Source organism: Halichoerus grypus, chromosome 5 (assembly GCF_964656455.1).
Source record: "Halichoerus grypus chromosome 5, mHalGry1.hap1.1, whole genome shotgun sequence".
Classification (NCBI taxonomy): domain Eukaryota; kingdom Metazoa; phylum Chordata; class Mammalia; order Carnivora; family Phocidae; genus Halichoerus; species Halichoerus grypus.
The window spans coordinates 185,389,406-185,413,321 of NC_135716.1; the positions used below are offsets into that span (position 1 = coordinate 185,389,406).

A 23,916-nucleotide genomic window follows, 5' to 3' on the forward strand; every position below is an offset into this window, starting at 1 on the left:
CATCGCAGGCCGGCAGGGCACGACCCAGCCTTCCAGCCTGGCCTAGCAGCGAAGAGCCCAGGCCAGCCTGCCCCTCCCCAAACGCACGTCCAGGGCCTGGGGGAGCAGATGGGCTGTGAGGGACGTGGGCGCCGGGGGGACATTCCAGTGGGGTCCCCAGACCCACTGGCCAGGCTGAGCCCTGCAGGGGAGTGTGTGGGGATGGGGTCAGGAGCCACTGGCCGTGCCCACGACGCTCCCTGCGGACGGTCAGGCCAAGGCCACAGAGGAGCATGGGGTGACCATGCACAAGGGGCCACACAAGGCCCCGGGACCTGACACAGGCGCCCACACTCGGGGAGCAGGCCTGGCCCACGGCACCTTGGGCATTTTGCAGGGACTCATCTGGCCTTCTCCTGGGTGAGGATTTCCATGGAAATCCAGGTGTTCAAGAAATACTTTAATGTTTATGAAAACCTCAGCATCTCAGCACTGGCCCTGCAGTGTCACCTCCCTCTGGCGGGACCTCCTCTCCAAAAGTGGGGCCGCCCTGGACGCCAAGCCCTCTGTTCCACATGAGGACGAGGGAGGGAGCTGGGCCCACATCCTGCACAACCGCCCTGCGGGAGCACAGGGTGCTGGGGGAGGGGCAGGGCTCCTCCCTGGGGTTTGGCCAGGGGTCAGGCGACCTGGCCCCCCCCCCTCCCCCCCCCGAGAGCTGGTGTGGAGGATGCTTCCCGGGGGCGGGCAGCACGTGTGAACTTCCTCCCTGGAAGAGTCTGGATCCGGTACTGCAGACCACGGGGCCTCAGGCTCCTGGGACAAGCCCACCTCGTCCAGGAGCCTGGCCGCTCACTGGAGCGTGGATGGAAGCAGAGCTCGGCCTAGGTGCTGGGCAGGGCGGGCTACACGTCCGTCTCCACGCGCAGCCGCTCCATCCTGCGCACGTTGCCCTCCACGGCCACGCGGCTGGTGATGCACCGGGCAAAGTCCTCGGGGAACCAGCCCATCTCCCCATCTCTCAGCCGCTCGCCGTAAAACCATCCTGAACACAGATGTGGGGCAGGTGAGGGCAGGATCCGGGCACCCCCAGCCCTCGGAGCCGCTGTTCCAGAAGCTGCCAGGGCCAGGCCTCCCATAGGGCAGACCACCACCCGCTCCTGCCAGGAGGGCCTGGCTCCAGGTCACAGGGGCACCCGGTCCTCTAGCAGCTGCTCAGCCGGGACACTGCGTCGGGGGCTGAGCTGGCCCCAGCCAGCTTCACATGCCCTGTGCAGGCGTGTGCGGGGGGGCCCCCAGGAGGAGCAGAGCCTCCCTCCTCCCGCGGAGGACACAGAATGACAGAGAAGCTGATTTTGATCCTGTGACTCAGGGACGTTTGAAGAGGTCCTTGAGGGAGGGTGCTGAGGGGCCTCGGATCAGGCCCCCCATGAGCAGGCACAGAAATCGCTTCTGGGGGGCCAGGCTCAGGGTCAGCTGCCCGCACCTGGTGTGCTCCAGACATTTGCGGGGCCGCTGGCCTATCCCTCTGGGGTCCACTCCGCCTACATCCCGCCACCACCCAGGCCCAGCCCCGGCGTGCTCACCATCCTCCTGCTCCAGGACCAGGACCACGTCCGCCTGCTGCAGCGTGATCTCGTCCGCCTGCTTGGCCAAGTAGGCCTTGGTGATCTCTACCTGGCGCAGGTCTGCAGGGGCGGGTGGGGGCGGGTGTCAGTGACAGAGCTGTCCCTGAGAGCGCAAGGGCCAGGAGCTCGGCAGCCCCCAGTCGGGCAGCGCTCCGCCTCCTAACAGGTCCCCTGTGGCTTGGTCTCGGTGGGGCCTGGGGGCTCTGGACACGTGGCAGCTTCCGTCCAGAGGCCCCAGGACAGGCTGCTCCTGATTTCAGAGCCAAAGCACCAGCACCGGCAGAGGGGGCACCCAGCTTCTAAGGGGCAGGGCTGGAGCCGGGGCGACAGATCGATGGGCCAGCCGGCTGCCCCGCTGTGGCCTCAGTCGGCTCCAGTCCCTGGGCATGGGGCAGCATTCTCTCCCCGGCATGGAAAGGGAGGCCCTGGGACAGAGCTGGGCCGCTGTGCACGGACAGACACACACAGATGCAGCTCTGGGGTCCCTCGCCTGGGTGGTCACCCTGGGGGCAGGCGGTGGCACGGACAGAGGGCTGGACAGTGTCTCCTAGCTCCATGCCAAGCCCCTGCCCAGGCCCGGGGAAGGGGCCGTGAGCCCTGTTCAGGGTGGAGCAGACGCTTACCTCCTTTGTTGGTGGGGCCCTGCCCCTGCCTCTCCCTGTGAGTGAGCGCGGTGATCCACCGGGCCCGGTCACTCCTGCAGGTGGAGAAGGGGTGCGTGAGGCCCTGAGGCCACTCTCGCCAGCCTGGGGACCTCTGGCTTCACACGCCCCGCCCCCAGTGCAGCACCGTGGAGAGATGGGGTGTCACGTGGCCAGGGGTTCCTTGAGCGTGCCCCACAGCCCTCAAGGTGCGACGGGCAATGACGATGAAGGTTCACGCTGCTGGGGTGCCCTTTCCTGAGCCCCATAAACCACTGAGGGACCATGTGTGGGAAGTCACAGGGCAAGAAAGAGTGGCAGGCAGGCTGACCCTGAGTCTCACCTGCCCAGGGTCCCAGAGTCAGGCGGCAGCCGTACCCCCACACCCCAGGCCACCCTGTCTGCTGGCGCTGGGCCCCAAGCCCACTGCCCCGTGTCAGTTCATGGTTTTTAACCTTTAGCCTCAGTTTCCCATCTGGAGGGAGCATGGACACAAGCCAGCCTCGTCCCTTCCTCCGTCGTCTGCTGAGCCCCCGCTGTGCTGTCATCTCTGTGTGCTGCCCAGCCCCCTTTCCAGATGGTTCTGACCTCACCACCCCCCACTGCTGGCACCTGGGCTCCGGCCCTGCCGGCTTCTGGGCTGCTTCTCAGCAGAGGCCTCCTGCCTCAGGGCCTTTGCACTACTGTGCCTCTGGCAGGCCCTGCTCCCCAAATGGCACCGTGCCAGTCAGGCTGCCCCCACCTGGCGCTCCCTTCCCTGCCTTGACTTCCTGCTTCATTGGTGCCCCTGGACACAGCCGACGATCCAGCTGCTCGTCTGGCTGATGTGTCCCCCTCCCAGCAGTGTGAACTCTGGGAGGACAAGGCTGCCCTTGGCCTCTGCTGCAGGGCCGGGCACACAGCAGCTGCTCAAGAACTCGATGGCACGGACCCCTCCTCCCAGGAGCCCTCCCCTGACTCACGCCGAGTCGGAGGACAGCAGAATCTGCTCCTGGCGGCCCTCACTGTTGCGTAACAGGGTCACTTGGAAGGGGTGTGGCACCGAGGAGCTGCGGCTGCCGCCGCCCCCCAGCAGAGAGGGGTCGGAGGGCTCCATCTTCTGGACCCGGATGTGGTCCACCTGGGCGTAGTCCTGAACCATGAAGCTGTCCTCGCTGTAGGGAGACAGATGGGCGGCCAGATGTGACAGGGGGTCTGTGGGCAGCCTAGGGCTCCTGCCCAGCTGGGGGGCACACAGCCAGAAGGATGCACCTGAAACTGCCCCCCAGAAAGCAGAGGCCATGTGCGTTGTCCTTGTGGCCTGGGCGGGCAGACCCCGGTCTGCCGGCAGTGAGAGGCACCCGGCCGCTGCCAGGGACAGGCCAGGCTGGGAGGGGGCCCCCAATTCTGAGGTCAGAGGAGGCTCAGGCGGCTGCCCCCACACCCCTCTGGCCCCGATCGCAGGGCCACAGAGCCCGGCACCCAGGGTGGCCCACCTCTTCTTCTTGGTGACCACCAGAACGTCGTTGAACAGAAATAGGTAGCACGTGGGCCGGCTGGCTAGTTTTCGGAAAAGCCCAGTTTCTTCTACCACGAAGAGCTCCCCACGCTTCAGCAGCCAGCGGGAGGCCGAGATCAGCGGGAGGGACTGGAAGGAAGAGCCGGGGGGGGCCGGAGCTGGGGGGCGGCAAGGATGGGCGGGGATCCCTGCCTCCAAGGACTGGGTGACCGGCCTCCCTGGCTAGACCAAGGAAGACGGGGAGATGTGGCCTCCCCTCAGACAAAGGGCTATTCTGTTGGCCGACAGGCACAAATGGGACAGCGGCTCTGTGCCAGGTCCCGGGCCCAGATCCTGCCCAGCAACCAGGACAGGCCCGTCCTGCCTCCAGCCAGGCCCAGGGGCTCTCCTAGCACCCGCCGATCACTGCCCCCGAGCCGGAGAGCGAAGGCCATCGTGGGGAAGCCTCCACACACCCCTCACACCCTTTTCCAGACCTCTGTGCCCTCCCTCGGTCACTCCAGCCTCCCGGGCAGCCTCTGGAGGTCGGCAGCCCAGCCCGAGCGAGGACAAGTGGAGGCCGGGCCCACAGAGCTGCCTCCGGGCCAAGTCCCGCAGAGCATTCCCATGGGGAAGTGTCTGTCCGTCTGCGCCTCGCTTGCTGCTGGACTTGGCCAGGGGGCTTCGGAGGGCCTGTAGGATGTCTAGACCCCTCCCCAGACTGAGGGAGGCCCAAGATGTGAACTGGCCCCGACATTGTCCTTTCCCCGTTCTCAGGGAGCTGCGAGGAGCCCTGGCCGGGGGCAAGCCCTTGGGGCAGCCCTGGGGGTGGGGGCAGAGGCCAGAGAGACCCCAGGCAGGAGGGCGGCAGAGCTGAGCCTCTGCGGACAAGGGGGCAGGAGTCACAAGGGACGCTCCCCGGTGGGGAAACGGGCCTGGAGAGGCTGAGGCAGAGGCCCCGAGGCTGTGGCCCGACCTGCGAGGAGCTGGCTCAGGAGGGGTCGGGGCGCCCACCTTGACCTTGCTGAAGTCCAGCTGTGTATGCAGCGTGTACATCTGCTCCGTGCGCTCCATCTTGTGGGCCCCCTCATTGCACCGCTTCACCAGCTACAGGGGGCCGGAGAGCAGGCTGTGCTGCGGGCTGTGGCCCCCCGCCCCGGGGCTGTCCTCGCTGCCGCCCGACGGGCTCACCCATCAGGTTCAAGCCCCACTCCCTCTGGGCCTTGGTTTCCCCATCAGCACCGTGAAAAGCCTGACGCGGATGATGTGGAAACCTGCCCTCGGGGTCCCCACCATTGGGTGGGGGCAGGGGCAGACCTTGGCTCGGTCCAGGTGCCCCCTCCTCTCCCCTGGACCCCCCTCACCTTGCTGATGGCCTTGAGTGCGCGGCTGGCGGCCTTGTATCTCTCAGGATGGCCTTGACTCTTGAGGCAGAGAGTCTGCAGAGAGGACCCCGCATCTCAGGCACTATGTACCCGGCTGTGCTCGGGGCCGCGTGCGGCAGAGGACCCCTCAACAGCACACCCAGGTGGGGGCCGCGGGGAGGCTGAGAGCCCGTGTCCAGCGGGCTCCTGCCAGGCCCCACGGGGGTGCACAGCCCCCAAACGGCTCTGCCAGGTCAGGCTCTGGTGGGTGGGACCCTGGAGAGGGCACCCTCCAGGACCCCAGCCCTTCCAGGCCTCGGCTGTCTCGTCCAGTCTGGGGGGGCCCCCACAGCCTCTATTTCGACACTTCCGAGGGGCCCCGGAAGGCCTGACGTCCCATCTGGCCTGGACCGACGGTCCTCCAGGCACGAGCCACGTGCTGCCTCCGGGGGCCTAGCGGGCTCCGGCCGTGTGTGCACGCGCTGTGTGCACGTGTGCCTCTCACCCCCACCCACCCCTCGGCCCCGGGAGCAGGCATCTCAGAGGAGTGAGCCGCTGCAGGGAGCTCCTAGAGCCCCTTGCTCCATCCACCGAGGGGGCAGTGAGTGGTGCCCAGGCTGGTCCTGCCTCGTCCGTGCGAATGAACCCTGCGAACCTACAAAGAAGTGCATGCAAACCCACAAAGTGCTGGAAGGTTCCGGGCAGGGAGCCTCGCGGGTGAAGGCTGTGAAAGCCGACTCGTGAGGACCGAGGAGCGCCGGGGAGGGGTCGTGAAGGAGCGGTGCTCGACCGGAAGCGGGGGACCGGGCCGACCTCCTTCCCCGGCGGGGGTCTGCGCGGCATACTCACGTCCGTCAGGAGGGGCAGCCGAGTCACCCTCTGCATGGGGAGGATCAGGAAGGAGATCATGGGGAGACCCCCGCATGCGGGACGCTTCTCGATCTCCTTCAGGGCCTCGTGGAAGGCGGCGTTGCTGTTTCTGCAACAGAGAACAGGGCTTGCCGTCGGCTGCGGCGCGAGGCCAGGTGCAGCTGGCACGAGCTGGGCGGCGCGCAGGAATGTGCTCCCAGACCAGGGCACCCGGAGTGGGCCCCCGGCCGCGGGGAGGCCGCGCTCACGTCAGCCTCTGCAGGGCGCGCTGCTGGTAGACCTCGTTGGAGCAGTAGGCGACGTAGGGGTGGAAGTGCTTCTCGGCGTGCTCCTCCAAGATGTCGCTGATGTCCTCCACGCAAACCTGTGCCTTGTGCCGCTGCTCCAGGGCCTCGAAGAACCTAACCGGGCGGGAGTGCGGTGAAGGCCCGGCCATCCACCGCCACGGCACACGCGGCGGGAACCCAGCAGGCGCGTGGGGGACCCGCCGGCCGGGAAGACCCCAGGACAGATGAGCCTCTTAAGCCTGGAATAACTGGGCAAACCCAAGGCCACCTCCGGTTAGATTCTGGCAGAGATTCCAGGAGACACGCAGACAGGCAGGACGGAGAACCTGTCCCTCTGATTCGATTCCCGGGGCTTGGGTCAGACCACACCCTCTGCCCAGCTCGATGTGCGGATGGGGGCTCTGGGTGGACTCCTCAGCGGTGGCCACCAGGCCCCGCTTCCTCCTGGGGTCCCCTTCTGAGATCATCCTTGGCCACGGAGATCAGGAGGACACTGACCGGGGTTGACCATGCTTCTGCTTCTGCGGACCACTGCTACCACAGCTAGGCCTGGCTGGACCGGCACCAGGACGTCTGGTGGGCCCGAGGCCCCGTCACCTCCCCAGGCCCTGGCCAAGGCAGCCGGGAGGTCCTCCCCCTTCCCGGAGGCTCCTCGGCCCCATCCTGGCCTTCCGCCTCCTCCAATGACCGAGTCTCTCCCGTACCCGACTCTGAAAGCCCCGTTTAGCTGGGCTCCTGGGACCGCCCGAGGCAGCCCTGTCTGGAAGATGAGACAGCTGGCTGACCTCTGGAGGGCAGAGAGCTGCGTCCCCAAGCACATATCCACCCCCCCGGTGGCCTGAACCCCCAACCTGGGGCTGACCAGGCCGAGGACGGCCAGCTGCACATGCTCTTACTGCTTACCCTGCCCGGTGGGAGGGATGGAATCCAGCATTGTGACAGTGAGTCAGGGCTGGGGGACAAGGCCCGGGGCGGAGGGGGGAGGACGTGCCACGCCCTCAACAGTGCAGGCACCACGGGGCCTGCCGTCAGCCCCATCTAGCACCTGGGACGGGGGTACCACCTGGGGGGGAGGATGGGCAACCCCACCCCCCTGGAAGATGGGGGACTTGCTCTGGTTACCCTTGGTAAGGCTGGTGCGGGTCTCAGGGAGGGCAAACAAGCCCCGGTTTTGAGGACGGGGATCCCTCAGGACCCTGCCCGCTGGGCCTTGCCTGACCCTCCAGCCTCGGGGGCACCATGCGTCCCACAAGGGCGAACACTCTGAGAGCCCCAGGTCCTGGGCAGCCCAGGCAGAGGGGGACAGTGTGTCAGGAACACACAAGGACCTGCCCCCTCAGCGAGGGCTCGGGAGGCCCCAGCTGCCCAGATGCAGGGCCACACGCCTGGGCCTGGGTGGGCGGGCCACGCCGGTCAGCCCCTCCCCCAGGCGATTCCAAGGGTTTCTGAGAAAGTTCTGGGAAAGCTAGCCATGAGCTGCTGACCCAAGAAAACTGATTCCCAGAGAGGCCACTGTGAATGGCTAGGAGCTGCCAGGACCCGGCTGGGGGAGGAGGCTGGACCGGCCAGAGGCCCTGGGGAGCTCAGCACCAACGGGACGGCTGGCCAAGCGTGGGCCCACACCCCCCGCTGTGCTTCAGGGACATGGAGCCAAGGGTCAGAGCTGGGTGGGGGGCAGCCGCCTATCCCGAGCCCCCATGGAGTCAAAGGCTGCAAGCTTCCCCGGGCTGGTCACGGAAGCTCTGCAGCAGGACCCGTCTCCAGGGACAAGATCGCACCCCTCCCCCTGCATGGCTCTGAAACTTCACGCGGGCAACAGGTAGCAGGTGCTGGGTGGGGCTCAGGGGGCGGGTCTGATGCTGATGTGAATGAACCGGGGCTGAGCCACCTTCTCTCACCTGCCCCTACCCTAGTCCTCCAGGGGCTCAGGGGACCCACCTCCTCAGGTGAGGGAGGATGCTGAGGCATGAGGGAGGGTGCCCCGCGGTGTCCTGGGGCCCAGGCTGTGTGGGGCTGAGCCCTCCGTGGGAGTAAACACACACACACTCAGGCACGTGTGTGCACACACCTGTGCAAGCAGAGACGCATTCTCTCCGGCACACGGACGCACACACACAGGCCCGCGCCGGGCCCTCTACTGCTGGAGCCTGCAACCAGAGCCCTGGGCCGGGCACCAGACGCCGCCGGGCAGAACATGACCCGAGGCTGCAACTCGAGGCCCCTCCTGCCCGCTCCGTCCCGTGGCCACCCCACACCTTGTCGCTCTGCCTTCTGCACCTGGCGACCTGGAGGGAAGGTGACGCCATCTAGCAGGTGCTCCACCCTCTCAAACATGCAAGGGACAGGGTGCTGGGGGCGGGGTGCTCGGCCTGTCACGGGGCCCAGCGCTCGGTGGCCTCAGGGCCTGAGGAGGTCCCCGTGTCCCCTCCCAGCCAGCGGCCGCTCCAAACCTTCCGCCCATGGTCCCAGCCCGGGAGTCCCCCGAGATGCCCTGCCGCCGTGCTGCCCCAGGGGCGGGGGGTCCTGGCAGGCACGGGCCTCACCTCTGACTGGCGCTCAGGACGTCCAGGATGTTGGAGAAGAGGTGGTGGTGCTCGGTCTGCGTCATGGTCGCCCGCAGCTCTCTGGACTGCAGGAACTCGGCCACCAGGATGCCCAGGCTGTGCTGGTACGAGAACTCCGACGTGAGGATCTCAAAGATGGCCTGGCGGGGACGAGAGCGAGCAGTTGCCAGGGCCACCGGTCCCCTCGGGGACACGGTCAGGGTGCAGGGCAGGCTGGACCCGGGCCCTCGGACCAGACCTGGGGCGAGGCTGTGAGCCCGGCCGTGGGGACCAGAGCCCCACGTCTGCGCACGCGCTCTGGCTCAGCCTCTTGTGGGCTGTGATGCTGGACAGGACCCCCACCTGCGTCCAAGAAGGGGTGGCGGAACCCCCGCCCAGCCAAGGGCGTTGCCAGGAGAGGGGAGGCATCGCCGTGGCCGCTGTCCTGCCCCACGTGTGTTGTGTGGCCCACACCAAGTCTGGGTCACAGGGCTGGACCCCCCGCCCAGCCCCTCACCTCCTGCCTCTTGCGCTCCTCAGCAGGCAGCTTGTCCAGGAGGCCGGACTCCACCACCTGAGGAGGACACCGGCCTGGGGGTCACGGGTTTTGCACATCCTGGAAGCCCGGCCTCCCCTCCGAAGAGCCCTGGGGCCACCAAGGAAGAAGATGGGCATCCAGAGGGAGTGGTCGGCAGACGCCGTTGGGGTGGGGAGGGGGCTCTGTCCGCAGAGCTGGCCTGGGGGCCAAGAGGCGTGCTGGGGACAGGGCCACAACACAGACACACTGGCCCGGGCGAGTCTGCACCCTGCCCAGGAGGTTTCGGGCAGACGGCCCAGCTCTTCAGGCCCTCAGGCCCCGGGGCCGCCAGGCGGCTAATCCCCTGCCTCTTCGTCCAGCCCGGAGGCTGGGCTCCGATTCCCCAAGCTCAGGTGGCCAGGATCATTATCTCTGGTGGCATGTCCTGGACTCTACCCCGACCCGGGAGACACACACCCGCAGCCGCCCTCCCTGCCCCAGGCTACAGGCACCCTGTCCCTGGGCTCTCCGCGGATGGGGATGGGTCAGGAGCGTGGCTGTCCTCCTAGAGTAGTGACACCTACCTCCCCGCACACCTGCTCAGGGCACCAGGCCTCTGTCCCAGCCAAGCTCTCCCCGGGGCCCCCTGCAGGCCTGCCGGGCAGGGACCCGCTCCGTTTCAGGTGTGGACAGTGAGGTGGGAGCTTGGCTCTCTTGAAGCCGAGGCCCGGCCCTCTCCCTTCCCCTCCCGTCTCCCCACTCGGACCCTCCTGGCACTCTCCTGGGGGCAGGGCCCTCGGAACGGGGTCAGCCCGAGTAGGGAGAGGGCGAGGGGCTCACGTGCAGGAGGCTCGTCATACACGCGCCGATGGCATGCGGCCCTCATGGCTCCCCACCCCCCCGCCGTCGGACCCAAATCCACAGTGTCCTCAGGGCAGGGCAGCTCTGAGGGCACCAGGAAGGGGGCTCCCCGCTGCAAGCTGGGCATAGAGGGTACTTCCGGAAGGCTCCTCCCCACCCAGGAGGACCCAGGCTGGCTTCGAGGGGCCAACCACCCACGGGCTTGGGCTCAGGGCCTCAGTCCACCATACCGGCCCTACCTCTGGGAGCTGGCTCCAGGTGACCTGGGCAGGCCGGTAGCTCTTGACTACGATGGGGGCATCCGCCTTTCCCGTTCCATCGGGGCTGGACGGCTCATCGAGCAAGTCATCGTCAGACTCATGGCTGGTGTTCAGGCCCCGCTCCCGGATCTCCTGGTAGAACCCGGGGTCTGGGGAGAGGGGGTGTGTCACCTGCAGGCCTGGGGGCTCTGAGCGTGCATGCCCCACTGGGAACCTGCAGGCTGAGTCCTCCCAAGGGGGCTCTGAGAGCATGAGGCGGCGCAGGGCCCCCCAGAGCAGGCTCCTCTCTGGCTGGCTGGCTCCCATGGCTGGGCCGCCCCAGCCCAGCACAGGGGTGACGTCCCAGTGCAGAATGTGGCACCTTCAGACCAGGGCTGAGCTGGCGAATCCGAGCCACAGGGGCCGCCTTGGGTGGGGGCCGTTCCCAGGCTGGGCCGAGAGCACTGGGTGCTGGCTCCCGGAGCCCACCCCCGAGGCGCAGTCTCCCGCTCTCGGGCTCTGCAGCACCCCCATTGTGACGGGCTGGCGCCGGGCTCAGGGCAACCCCCATGCCCTCCTTCCCATCTGAGACCTGCTCATCATTGCTCCTCTCGCTGGATCCTGCCCCCAGGCCTGTGGTTGTCCACAGAGGCCGGAGGCTGGCAGGGAGGGAGGGCCCTTCTTGGCTGGGCCCTCGCACAGCCACTGGGTGCTGCATCCGCTGGGCAGGCCCCTACCCCCACCTCCCTGCGGGGGCCCATCGGCATCCCACCCTTCAGCAGGCTGACGCACTGCTCTGGGCCCTCCTGAGCCCTCAACACTGGGCTCCCTGTATGCCCGTGAAAACGGGCAATGCACACAGCATGGGCGTCTACACCCCGGGGCCTGCGCCCTCTGGCTGGCCTTGGTCCCACCCGTCCCACTACAGGCCTGGCAAACATCTCCTGGGGTCTGTCTGTCCCCTGCCCTTGGAACGGCACAGAAGGGAGTACAAGGGAACTTTCTAGACCCATCAGAACGACATAGATGAGCCACCGGGACTTCCCGTCCCTGGAGAAATCCCTTTCAGCATGTTCTCCCTGCACTGCACCAGCCTCCCCTGGGCCCAGCCTGGCCCACGGCGGCCTCCTGAGGTCGCCTCCCTCGGCCCCACTCACCGTCCTTGAAAGAGCCCTTGTGTGCGCGTTTCCGCCCCAGCGTCCTCTGTGCAAACAAGGGAGACACAGAAACGCCAGCAGTCAGCAGGGAGGGGAGGCAGCTGAGTCCGCAGCAAGCCCTCCACCCGGGGGCCCAGAGACCCCACGGTGCCATGCGTGAAGCCCTGCTCAACAGGAGGGGGCTCTGCCGGGCACCCAGAAGGTGCTCAATAAAGGTCGGCTCGCTAGGGAGGCCGGGCCACGAGCAGAGCTGGTAGGGGCTGGTAGGACGGGGTGGAATGGGGGCTCAAAGCAGGCAGGGCAGGTTAACTGAGAGCCAGGCAGATCCAGGAGGGCTGCCTGGAGGAGGCAGCAGGACTGAACTAATCAAGAGGGGGTGCCCAGGGAAGTGGGGTGTTCCGACTGGGTGTGAAGGGAAGCCTGGACGGGTCTGGTTGGAGGGGCTGAGAAGGCCCAGGGGTGGGAGCTGGGGCCCCACGCTGGGCCCCACACAGTCTGGGACCTGGGGCAGCAGGAGGGGCAGAGTCTAGCTCCCAGCTGCTGGCAGGACTGCAGAGGCAAGTGGGGGTGGCAGGGCTCTCAGGGCCCCCACCTGTGGCCCCACCAGCTGCCTGCTCAGAGCCTGCCTCCTTGGCCGGACAGTTTTTCCTGACCCAGAAGCTGTGCCAGTTCCAGGAAAGCGAGACCTGGTTTCTTGAACGAGTTGGGGCCTGGAAACAACGCTTGCTGGGCTGGAAGGTGTGGCGCCCCAGCCACACCTGGCCTGCACCCCCCACCCCATGCCCCCCCAGTGCCCCTCCTGCCTCCAGGCCTGTGCCCCTTGTTCACACCTCTGCTTTAACCCTTCTTCCTCCGGACCCTCTCCCGACCCCGCCCCTGCCCTGAGCTCCCGGGGAGCCAGTCTCTTCTCAGGGCTCTGTCGGCCCCTGCATGGCCCCAGCCCAGACATGAGCACCCCAGGGCACCCCTGCCCCCTCACTGCCCTGGGAGCTCCCTGGGGGCCTGCCTGCCGGGCTCCCCTCAGGACCCCGGCACCAGATGCAGGAGAACTCGGGAAACATCTGTTGCACCCTTGAACCAACAGCGAGTGAGCGAGCAGGCAGCTGGCCTGGTCCTGGGCGTCTCCGGGAGGCACGGAGGGGCTGTGCCCCACCCCGGTGCTCCTCTCTGCAGGCTGGCATGCCCGCACTGACGGTGGGCTTGGTTCCTCCCCAGGCCGGGGGTCACAGCTCAGTCCCGGGGGGCAGCCCCTGGCAGAGGCGGCCACTGGGACGTCAACTCTGGGCACGCGGACCCCGAGCAAGGGCGCCCTTCCCACCGGCCCTGCGCCGGTCCTGTTCTGTCCAGAACACCGAGGCAGAAGGGCCATCGGGCAGGGGAAGGAGGGCGTGCGTGCAGAGAGGGCGTCAGACTTCTAAGCCCCGGACGGGGGCCCCTCAGGCAGACTGACCCAAGCCAGGTGCTGCTCCGAAGCCCTCCCTGGAACTTGTCCCACAGGCAGGCTGGCTCCCCCTGGGGCTCAGAGAGAGAGGCCGGTCCCTCCAGAGGCTCCGCTCCCCACTGTGGCTGAGAGTGGGGACCCCAGAGCCTGGGGGCCTGGGGAAAGCCCTCGACCTTTCTGAGCCTCAGCTGCCTCATCTGTAAAATGGGGATGTTCTCACTCTGCTCACAGTCGGCCTGCCACATGGGACTGGGATGAACGGAGTCAGGTGCTTGCACGCAGTAGGTGCTCACTGGGCAGCAGCCACACGATCAGGTGAGGCCCCGTCTACGCCTACAAGCTCGCGAGGCCCCTCGAGGCACGGCCCCCGCCCCAGTGTCCAGGGGGACAGGCCCCTACCTTATTCTTGGCCGGACACCGAGCAGAAGGTGGGCTGGTCTCCTCGGCCAGAGCCTGGAGCTTGGGGCTGAGCTGGATGGGGCCCCTCTCCCTGCCTGGAGCCCCCAGACCCTTCATGGCCGCCCGGTAGGATTGGTTCCGTAGGTTCCGTCTGAGCGCTCCCTCGGGGCCCGTGTCCACGTCCATGTCGTCCAGGGAGAAGCTGGGGGCAGAGACGAGCCGGGGGTCCCGCCGGGCAGCCTCCTTGCTGAGCACGGCCGCCCCGAAGCTCTGGTGGCGGGCTGGGGTCTTGGCCTTGCTGGATACAGCCAAGCTCCTGGGGATCAGCTGCTGAGTGCCCATCTTGCGGGCCGCAGGACTCTGTGTGCTCAGGACGACGGCCCGTGGCTCCTTGTCCTTAGGGGACAGAGGTGGGGACACGGAGGTATCGAGCTGGAAGGCGGCATTGTCCCCGACCTGCAGGGAGTCCCGGACCATGGGCAGCCTGGACGCCGGGTTCCCCTTGGCATCAAGCCGTAGCTCTGAGTGGAAACGGTATTCCAGTAGCTTCTTTTCCAAGGAGCTGTCCGAGTGTCGCTGGGACATGCTGAGTGGCCACGGTGTCCTGGGGCAAAAGCACAGAGGTGAGGGCAGCATGCAGACGTCCATCCCACAGCCCCCCTGCACACGGGCCCATCCACGGCTTCCCAGCATCTGCCCTGGCCAGAGACCCCGCTCGGGACGCGGGGCTTGGAGGCCTGGAGCAGAGCTGGGATGGCACGGCCCACAGCCACCAGGACTCCCCAGGGAGGTGTGCGGAGGGTCGGGAGGCTCAGGTCTGCAGGGCCCCAGGCTGCTGGGACTGGGGCAGAGGACAGGCAGCCACCTGCTTCCTCTGGTGGGTACACACACTGAGGACAAATCCCCACACTGGGGGTGCAGGCGTGGGGCAGTGCGGGGCGCACAGACCTAGGGCCCCGCAGACCTGAGCTGCATCTTTCCTGGGCCTCTTGGCACCATTTCTTCCTGGTCAGTGAGAGCACGGGGATCATGCCGTCTGTGCGGCTCTTCTGAGGCCTGCTTTGGGTAACGTGGTAGTGACCCCAGCCTCTGCCTGGCCCCCAAGCTCCAGAGCGCGCAGGGCCAGGCTCTGCAGTGCTGGGTTAGGTCTATGATCCTACCCACTCCCAAACACACTGGCTGTCTTTAGTCTCATTTTGCAAATGAAGAAACCAGACCCCGAGAAACCCAGGAGCCGGCCCTGGGACGGGGGACAGGAGGCGTGGGTCACCAGCATCTGAACCCAGGCCGGTCTGATTCCAGACCCTTTGTCTTCGCGGCCCCATGTGGCGGTACCACCATGGCTGGTTACGCAGCCTTCCTACATGCCCAGCGACACACGTACATTTTCCCACATTTACGAACTCGGAACGGGGCTCACGATCCCTTTCTCCAGAGCGTGGCCGGGCACGGTCATGCCCACTCTCCCTGCATCCCTTGGATGCCCAGCCCTCCTGGGGCCCCGAGTGCCTCAGACCCTCAGCTGTGCAGAGCCCACCGACCGGTGTCTGTAAGCATTTGTGGGCTGGTTGTTCAGCCCAGCCTGGCTCATCCCGGCTGAGGGCGCCCTGCCCTGCCGGTGCGGACGGGCCCACGGCCGCCTTTCCACTCAGGGCCGGGAAGAGCCAATGCCAGCCTCCTGGGCACCCGCCACCGTCACTGCCCTCTGCTATTTTCTCCGCCTCTGTTTCAAAATCCACAAGTGGGCGGAGTAACAATGAGGCCGGCCTCCTGAGGGTGCAGGAAGACCCCCGGCCGGGCGCGGGCCACACTGCTGGGACGAGGACGAGGACGAGGACGGAGGCCGTCTCACACGCCTGCTCCTTGCTCCAGACGGACGGGCGGAACAGGCACCAGCTCAGGAGAACTTCTCAGGACTGGAGAAAACTCATTCTGTGTCTTTTCCTTTTAGTTTTGAGAAAAGCAAGCAGAGCCGCCGTCCGCACCCTCTTGCAGACACGCGGCTTGTACGTGTTACAAGGGCCGGGCAGGGCTGGAAGCCTGTTTTTCGGGTGGGAGAACTACGTCTCCAAGTCACCAGCCCAGGTGGCTGAGGCTCACTCAGAGTCTCACCACGGCGCCCTGGGCCGTTTGCGGCAGACCTGGGAAGGGATGCAGCCCGTTTCTCCAACGGCCCTGTGAGAGTGAGGGTGTCACCTGCTCTCTCCCACCCCGGGGGGCCTGCAGCCAGAGGCGCCGGGGCCCGTGCAGTCGAGGGACCCCAGGGAGGCCACCGCATCTGTCCCAGGACACACCAGGCAGGTCCCCGCCCGGGCCCACCTCCCACACTCGCCGCCCAACCTTGCACCTGGGTGCTTCCCCTGGGAAGTTCCAGGCCTCAGCTCCAGAATCCGTCCCCAAGGGGCAAGCAGGGGGCTCCGGAGGGGCCTAAACCACAGCGCAGTCGGGGTGCCGGCGGCAGTCAGAAGCCTGGCTCCCCAAGCACCGCCCCCCCCCTCCCCCCGCCCAGCGCACACGCTCTCTGCTAAAACCACCTGAGAGGCGTGTGCAGCTGAGCCTCCCGGTGACAGGGAGGGGCTGCCCGCAGAGCCCCGGCCACCCCCACGCCCGGAGAACGGCCCACACATTCCTGGGGACATTCTGAGTCACCGGCAGCTAGGCCGGGTTGTGCCATCCTGGCTCACCCACCCCATTAACTTTATCTGCATTTATCCAGGCCTGGCGGACAAAGGAGTTTCTGGTAGACTTCGATCTATCTGCAGTGCAAGCGAAGTGCACCCCAGCGGGTAGGTAGCCCGGACACTGGGAACTTCTGCGAGTCCTCTTCTACCAGGCACTTGCCGCGGGTGCGTGCCACGCTGCTGCATGGAGACCACGCCTGCCCTCCTCCCACCCCGCCCCATGCTTCCTTTCCCTTGTCCCCATCTGAGGCCCCAGGCTTGGGTCTTCTTGGCCCTGTCCTCTGGGCCTGGACCCTGGACCCCAGACCCTGGACCCAGCCAGGGGCACGCCCTCTCCCAGCGGAGGGCAAAGTCTGCTCTGCGGACAGAGGTGCTCCAACAGGAACCTGTCGGGCGAGCCACCGCCGGGCGTGACCTCCGTTCCCAGCAAGGTGGCCGCACCCACAGGCCTGGGCTGCCACCAGTCCAGGGACCAGGCCTGCAGGAGAGCAGGCACCATCCAGGGCTCTGCAGGGCCTCGGGACCAGAGCCAGCTCTCGGGAGCTACCGCCCGCACCAGCACCCGTGTCGTCTTCCTCCTCACGTTCGGTTTACCAGAAGTCCCTGGACACGGGTCCAAAACTCAAGGAGCACCAAGAGCCTATCATGAAAGGTCCCCCACAGGCCACCGCCCCAGCCTCCACAGCTTTCCCGATTTCTGCTCCTCGGAGAGCATCTAATGGCAGGCAGGCATCGGCCACGCTCTCCCGGCCGCGTGGACGGGATTCCAGCCCCGGCATCGTCCCCGGGGGCTGTTTGCGTTAGCTCAGGGAGCTCGGCCAGCAGGGGCTAGACGCCAGCGCCTGGCCTCCCCTGTTAATAATTCCCTCTTGTTTACCCGCGGCTTTCCTCCTGCTCCTTCCCGCTCCCCCCTGCGGTCCGCGTCCCTGCCTTGTCCACCTGGACCATATGCTCCGGGTTTTCCCAGAGACCCTGTCCTCTCTCCCAGGCCCCCCTTCTCTGCCCCTACCCCCATCCTGGTCCTTTCCTGGAGCCCCCCATCTATCCCAGGCTACAAGAGAGAAATCTTTGTCCCTCGGGCTGGTAACTGGCTGAGATCAGAGCCCGTGGCAGATGATTTCTTCCAGAATGGAGGAGGCCTCTTCTCTGGTCTAGCGTTCCGCTGCGGCGAGACATCCTACGGGCTCCGACCTCGCCTCCCCAGACTGTGGCCTGAGGCTCTCCCCTGCCCTGCGGACGTGTGGCTCTCCCTTTCCGGGGGAGTTCTGGTGCTCCCGGGGACAGCTCCAAGTTCACTCTCTGAGCCACGGACTTGCGCCTGCTTCCAACCCCGTCCTCGGGTCTTGAGGGTCTGGGCGTATGCCGGTGACATTCCATACTTTCTCCCACCTGTTTTCTCCAGCCCCTCTTTTAGGGGCAGCCTGGAGCGGGCACTCAAGCCCCTGGTGTCACCTCTGCACCCTGGCCTCTCCCGTCCTGCACTCTCATCCCTCTGCCCTCCCGTGGGAAGGTCCAGCCTTTCCACCAAACCGGCATTGTCTGCCCCGTCCTGCAAGCTGCGGTCGCCTGCTCTTCACTCAGAGCACCCTGATCCTGTTCTATGATGCTTATAGTTCCTTTCTGTCCCTGGCCTGTCCCTGCCTCATCCGTCTGGGCCTCTGCCGTCCCTTGAAGGCACCAGGCTGTCCTCAAACGCCCGGCGGTCCTGCTGGGCTGTCTGGACTATGCAGAGAAGCTGGCCATGCGTCGGGAGGCCGGTGTGCGGGGCTGTGCGCACGCCCGTCAGCTGCTGCCCGCAGGCTCCTTGGGCCCCCAGCCTCCCAGCGTCTGCGCCCGGTGGCCTCTCCTTTGGCGGGCTGGCTCTTCCAGTGTCCTCGCTGGCTGCTGGCCTTCGCCGGGTGTCCTGGGGCCAGTGCAAGGGAGGGGCCGAGGGCACAGACTCTCCTCTCAGCTGCCCCTGGGCAAACGCCGGCCACGCTGTCTGGGCAAAAGCCTGCGGACTCGGGTCACGGGTGGGGCTGCTCCCCAGCACAGGTGGCCCCGCAAAGCTCCTCCAGAGATGCCCAGGGCAGTGAGGGCTGCGTGCTGTGCGTCTGTCTCCCCGGAGAGTCTGTGGGTCCTTCGGGAGCAGGGACAGTCGTCCTGTTCGCATCTCCTGGCCCCAGAGTTGGGCTCGATCCCCACACTGACGCGTGAACGCTGGCTATCATGGTACTTGCCCTGCTCGGGTGCCCTCGGCCTCGTGCCTCATCCTCCCCCAGAGGCCCTGGGTTCCATGCGGGTCCTTAGCTTCCAGCCAGCAGAAACCACCAGGGCTGCATCACCGGGGGCTTCCGGATCCGTCCGTGCCACCGTTGGGGTGACTTCCTGCTGTTTCTGCTTGGGGGTCCTGGGGAGGCCGGTCCACTGTTGGGTCCTTGCAATCCATGGCTCTGAATCTCCCTCTACCACACGTGCAGGGCAGGAAAGGGGCACTTGCAACGGGGCACGGAAGAAAGACAGCCGGTGGAGTCGGGGAAGGACCAGGAGACCCGACTCAGCCGGGCCAGGCCGAAGCTGCACTCGGCGTCGTCCTGGCTGTGGTGCGGCCTGGCCCGGCCTGCTGGGGCCCCTCGCAGCCCAGTGCCCCCCGCTCCCTCGTTCTTCCCAACAGATGGGCTTCCTGGGACTTGGGAGGCCTCTCCCACGCCCTTGCAGATGGGATCAGCCCGGCCTGGACCTGTGGCTCTGCCCACAGCCGCTCCCAGAGCCAGCAGGACCCAAATCACTCCATCCGAGGGGTCTCTGTCCTTCTGCCCTGGCCTCTAGGTCCGGCTGACCCCACCCCGCCTGGTGGGGCTTGGCCTCTCCAGCACTGTCCGCCTGACCCTGGTCTTTGCTCAGGCTAACTCGAGCCACAATGATGGTCTTGTGCTCGGGTAATTCCGCCGGGCCAAGCTCAAACCTCAGAGTCACACGGGATTTGGGGGCAGGATTTGGCGTTGTGACTCACAGCGCACAGCAGACGGTTCCATTTGCAAGGCGGCCAGGGGTGGCTCAGGGACTCTCAGCTGGGGCAGCTTTGTGCCCCCCGCCCAGGGACACTTGGCAATGTCCAGAGACATTCTTGGAGGCCGCAGCTGGAGCTGAGTTACCGGCCCTGCGTGTGTAGGTGGGGACCATGGGCGCCCCACAACAAGGAACTTGCTGGAGCAAATGTCTGGAGTGCCAAGATGGAGGGCCTGGCTTCGCTGACCAGAGGGCCCCCCGCTCACGGTGGGGGGCAGGGAGACCCACCTGGCCGCACCCAGCCTCGCACCAGCCTGGCAGCGGCGAGGGGCCGTGCTCTGCCTGCCCTGGGCAGCAGCCTCCTGTGACCTCTTGTTCTGAGGCTTCCAGGCCCGGGGAACAGTCACAGAGAAGCCCATCCTCCCGGCTCAGCCTTCCGCGGTCCCCGCCCCACCCCCAGGGCCCACCCATGGCTCGCCGGCTCCTGTCTCTCAGTCCAGAAATCCCATAAACCTGGCCCCCGTCCCAGACTTGGCTGACACGCAGGGTGTTTCCCCAAAGAAGCCCCAGATGGGAAATCAGAGCCCCAACTCCGACAGGTAGCCTGGCCAGGTGACCAGCAGGTGTCTTCCAAATGCTTTCTCCCCACTGTGTCTGTAGTTCCTCACCGACCTTCCTTCTGGAAGCTGCTATGTTCCCTGACAGGTGAGGAAACCAGGTGGGGTCAGGCTGTCAGCAGGGATTCTCGCTAGAAATAAAGACGCTCTTACACATGGGTGGCCGCCCGCGCATGGAACTGCCATGGGCGAAGAAGACAAGCAGCTGCCATCCGTCTGGAAACCGAAACTAAAATTCTGGGCCCCGGACGCAGGGTGAGCGGCTGTGCCCATCCCAGGTCCCGCACACAGACGGCCGTCCTCGCGGGCAGCGCGCACGGGACCCCCAGCAAGCCGCCGGCCTGCCTGCCCAGGGCCTCAAGCGCAGGTGAAGAGCTGTCCACGCAGGGTCGGAGACGAGCCCTGGGAGCCAGAGACCACCCGGCACAGGTGTCTCCCGCACAGGTGTCCAGGAGTGGGGAGGGGGCCCTCTGCTCGGCTCGCTCCCTTTTACTCTGCAGGTGGCTTCTGTCCAAGTGACGGAAGACCTCACTTCTTCCGGGAACCCCCAATATCCTGCCTCCCACCACTCTCCCCCTCCAGGACTCCGGGGAGCCCCGGGCAGCGCCTTTCAGCCGCCGGCCTGGGCAGAGGTTCTGTTCCTGTGGCCCGCGGCAGTGTCCGGGGAGCATCCAGAGCAGAGGCGCAGCTGCCGCTGACTCAGTACCCTCTGTGCGTACTGACTACTCCCCTTTTTACAGAGGACACTGGGGCCCAGAGGGCTTCTATAACTTGCCTGAGTTCACAGGGACCCAGGATTTGAACCCAGGGCCACACCCCTAAGCACTAGGTCACGGGGGTGTGGAGTCAGACTCTGCAGGTGCCCCCTGTGCCCCCACACTAGGAAGGGACCACTGGTCACCTCAAGGACAGAGGGGAGAGTCAGGCTCTCCTGGGCTCCAGGTCAGATGCAGAGATCCCCCTATGCCCAGTGCTGGGCTGAGGTCCACCCAAATCTCAAAAGGGATTCTTGCTTCCCAGATGCAGTAACGGAGGCTGGTCAGCAGTAAGAGGAGCCCAAGGCCCTCAGGAGCTGCCCCCACACTCCTCCCTCCTTCCGCCCTTATTAGTTATGAGTGAGCAGGACACCCGGTGCCGCTGGGTCTGCCCCCCACATCCACCAGAGTTGGGGAGGCGTTTGTTTCTGGTTTGTTGGAGGGAGGGTCTTCATTTGGGGGGCTGATAACTCTTGAGGCCAAAGAGGATTTGGGCAGCAGATTCTCCAGAGTTTTGGGGGAGGGTGGTTTTGTTCCCCCTCCCGACCCCCATTTTCAAAGGTCCTGGGGCTCCCTAAGGGTCTCCCCGCTCTGATGTCTACACAGGAGAGCCTGCGACAGAAGCGTCCCCTCTAGGGTGCGGACGCGGGCCCCTGGCTCCAGGGAAGACAGGGGGCGGGCGGTGGATGCCCGAGGCCGTGGGTGGGGTCCGGGCCCCGGGTCCAGCCGCGCCGGTCCTGCGGGCTCCGTCCCCGGGGCAGCTCGGGCGAAGGGACGGAGCCGCGAAGTTTCGCCGACCCGCGCAGCGCTGGGGGAGGGGGGGAGCGCAGGGGAGGAAAGGCGCCCCAGCGTCACCGGGCCCTCCCCGGCCCCCAGCTCGCTCACCTGTCCCCAGGCTCACCTGTGCCGCGGGGCGGAGGACGTGGCGGCGAGCGGGCGGCGACTCCGGCCGGTCTAGCCTGCAGGCTCCGCGCCCCGGCCGGGCGGCCGATGTGGGCCGCGCTCCGAGCCGCCGCCGGGTCCCTCCCAGTCCCCGCCCCCCACTTCCTGCGCGGCCCCGCGGGAGGCGCCGGCGCGCGGCCGTCCGGCCAGGTGGGCGCCCAGGTGGGCGCGCAGGCGGGCGGGCGGGGCGGGGGCCGGGCGGGAGGGGGCGGCCGCGCGCGCCCGGGACACCTGGCCGTGCTGCCTGCGTCACCGTCCCCACCTGGCCGGCCGGCGCTCACGTGACCCGCTGGCCGGGCGCGCTCACCTCCGGAGGCGCCGCCCCCGGACCGCCCACCCCGCCCGCCGTGTGGCCTGCGGGTTTGGGGCGGGGGTGGCCTGGCAGTGACCCTGAATCCGCTTCCACGCTCCTTCCGGGCCTCGCTAGGCTGCCTCCTCCAGGAAGCCCTCCGGGAAGCTGACTAGCTCTGCCGGGAATCTGATCTTTTCTAGGCAGAAGGGGCCCCAGCTTCTGGATTGTTTACAGTGGCGGCCGGAAGGCGGCCCAGCGGGGCACAGAGCACTCTGGCTGCCTTTATGGTCTGGTTGTGGATGTGAAATGTTGGTGTCCGGGAGCAAACAGTCAAGAAAGAATTCTTTGAAACCTCTTCGGCGCAAAAAGGGTGGTTTTATGAAAGCGTGGGGACAGGACCCGTGGGCAGAAAGAGTTGCACTGGGGTCCCAAGGAGGAGCTGATTATATACTTTTAAGTTGGGAGGGGGTTAGGGAGAGTGTAAGTCTCTGAGGAATTTGGAAGCAAGGTTTCCAGGACCTCATGGGGCTAGCTGAGGTTAGGAAAAGGTCGTTTCCGGAAATCAGAGAGGGAGACAAACCATACGAGACGCCTAACTCTAGGGAACAAACTGAGGATTGGTGGAGGGGGGATGGGGGGGGACGGGGTAACTGGGGGACGGGCACTGAGGAGGGCACGTGATGTGATGAGCACAGGCTGTTCTATGCAACTGATGCATCACTGAACTCAGCATCTGGAACTAATAATACACTGTATGTTAATTAACTGAATTTAAATAAAATAAAATTTAAAAAAGGAAAAGGTCGTGTACTACTGTCTAGTAAACGCTCAGTCATGAGACCCTTCAAATGTGTCAGCGGGCCATAGGCTTGGGGGAGGATTGCTAACACATATCTTGGGGAGGACGGTAGAGATAAAGGAAGTTTCCAAAGGAATTTTTACAGGATCCTGGAGGTCAGGCTGAAGTCGAGCTAAGGTTGCCTTCTGCCTCCAGCAGAGTATTAGCATGGAGGCAGCTCAGCTCCTGGAGGAAGGTCACCTGCTTGTCCCAAGTGCTTGTCAATGGGCTGCAAAGGAAATTTTTTTGTAGATTTGTTTTGCCTTTGTTTTCCACATCAGTTGTTAGCATCATCCCCCGAGGCTGGGAAAGGAAGGTGGTCCAGCGGACTCCAAGCCTGGCCTTTCCAGGTCTCGTCCATGGTGGGTGCCCTGGCCAGAGGCCGCCACAGCCCCACCACGGTGGGGGGGGGGGGGCTCAGGAATCAGGGTCCGTGGCGCAGGAGGTGCCAGGGGCAGGGACAGGTCGGCTTCCATCCTGAGCCAACCTGCCCTTCCGCCAGGCAGGACCCATCCTTGTCATCCTGTTGTCACCCAGCATCCCCAACTCCCAGCCCCACACCAGCCCAGGGTGGCAACAGCGGCGTGCGCTCACAGCATGCCCCTGCTCAGGAACCGCCCATGGCTCCTAGTGGCCTCTTCCACCAAGGGCAGCGGCCTCAACTTCCGCATGAAGCCCACCCCTCTTGCTCACACTCTGCTTGTGCGGCCCCCGACCTTTCCAGGGGAAAGCCTGCATGACCGCTTCTCAGGCTCCCGCTCCGCAGGAGAACACAGCCCCACGCAGGGGACCTGGAGCCCTCCCTGTGCGAGGAGCATCCTCTTGCCCCATTGAGCCGGGTGGCAAGCTGCCTGCTGAGGCTCCAAGAGCTGTCCTGTGTTTGCACCAAGTCCCTGGGTCTTGGCCTCTGAGAGTGACGTGTCCCTGCTCCACTCCTCCTTCATCTGGAGTCCCAGGACGGGAAGGCACGTGGAGCGGAGCCACCACCACTATGGGAAGCCCCTGGGGCAGGGGCGTGTTTGTTATGGTGGCATGTCTTGGTGAGAGCTGACTAATGTCACCTCTCTTCTTGCTGACTCCCCAGCCTTCTTCTGCTTCAAGACCCCTCCTCCTTCCTGCTTTCCTCCCCCTTTCCCTCGGAGCACGGCATCAGAGGTACAGCTCTGAGCAAGTCAGACGTGGTCTCTGTCCTCATGGAGCTCACTGCTGCTAGTGGGGTGGGGAGGGGGGCGTCAGCACCACTGTTCTGCCCCTAAAAGGGCTAGAAGACCTGAGACCTGGGGGACGAGCGGCGTTCGCCTAAGGGGACGGAGGAGTGTCAGGTAGGGTGAGAGCAGGTGCAGAGGTTCTGAGGTGGGAGGCAGTGTGGTCAGAACGACAGCCTGACGGCTGTGGGGCTG

The 23,916-nt window shown here is 66.0% G+C and overlaps 1 protein-coding gene across 3 annotated transcripts; it reads right to left on the reverse strand.

The window, feature by feature from the left end:
• Nucleotides 1-390: 390 nt before the first annotated feature.
• ARHGEF16 (Rho guanine nucleotide exchange factor 16) lies at nt 391-21,492 on the reverse strand. 3 transcript variants are annotated; one of them, XM_036089724.2, is made up of 15 exons: nt 21,346-21,492; nt 13,404-14,007; nt 11,564-11,609; nt 10,407-10,576; nt 9,307-9,363; nt 8,790-8,950; nt 6,208-6,360; nt 5,939-6,068; nt 5,090-5,164; nt 4,740-4,832; nt 3,724-3,875; nt 3,211-3,402; nt 2,231-2,304; nt 1,566-1,667; nt 391-1,024 (listed from the first exon to the last, which is right to left on the reverse strand). In XM_036089724.2, the coding sequence occupies exons 2-15, from the start codon at nt 13,986-13,988 to the stop codon at nt 885-887; spliced, it is 2,130 nt and encodes a 709-aa protein (XP_035945617.1). In that variant the 5' UTR covers nt 13,989-14,007; nt 21,346-21,492; the 3' UTR covers nt 391-884. The 3 variants fall into 3 exon arrangements, with proteins under 3 accessions (XP_035945617.1, XP_035945613.1, XP_035945614.1); XM_036089720.2 differs by lacking the exon at nt 21,346-21,492 and adding an exon at nt 17,323-18,967; XM_036089721.2 differs by lacking the exons at nt 2,231-2,304; nt 21,346-21,492 and adding an exon at nt 17,323-18,968.
• Nucleotides 21,493-23,916: the final 2,424 nt, after the last annotated feature.

What these genes read in the sequence shown, in the direction of transcription:
- ARHGEF16 (XM_036089720.2), bottom strand. Translation starts at nt 17,456, where the DNA reads ATGTCACCGGCATACGCCCAGACCCTCAAGACCCGAGGACGGGGTTGG. An exon ending in GGCTGCCCCTCCTGACGGAC is followed by an intron (nt 5,165 to 5,938) that starts GTGAGTATGCCG and finishes TCCTCTCTGCAG; the next exon opens with ACTCTCTGCCTCAAGAGTCA. An exon ending in TGGACTTCAGCAAGGTCAAG is followed by an intron (nt 3,876 to 4,739) that starts GTGGGCGCCCCG and finishes TCTTCCTTCCAG; the next exon opens with TCCCTCCCGCTGATCTCGGC.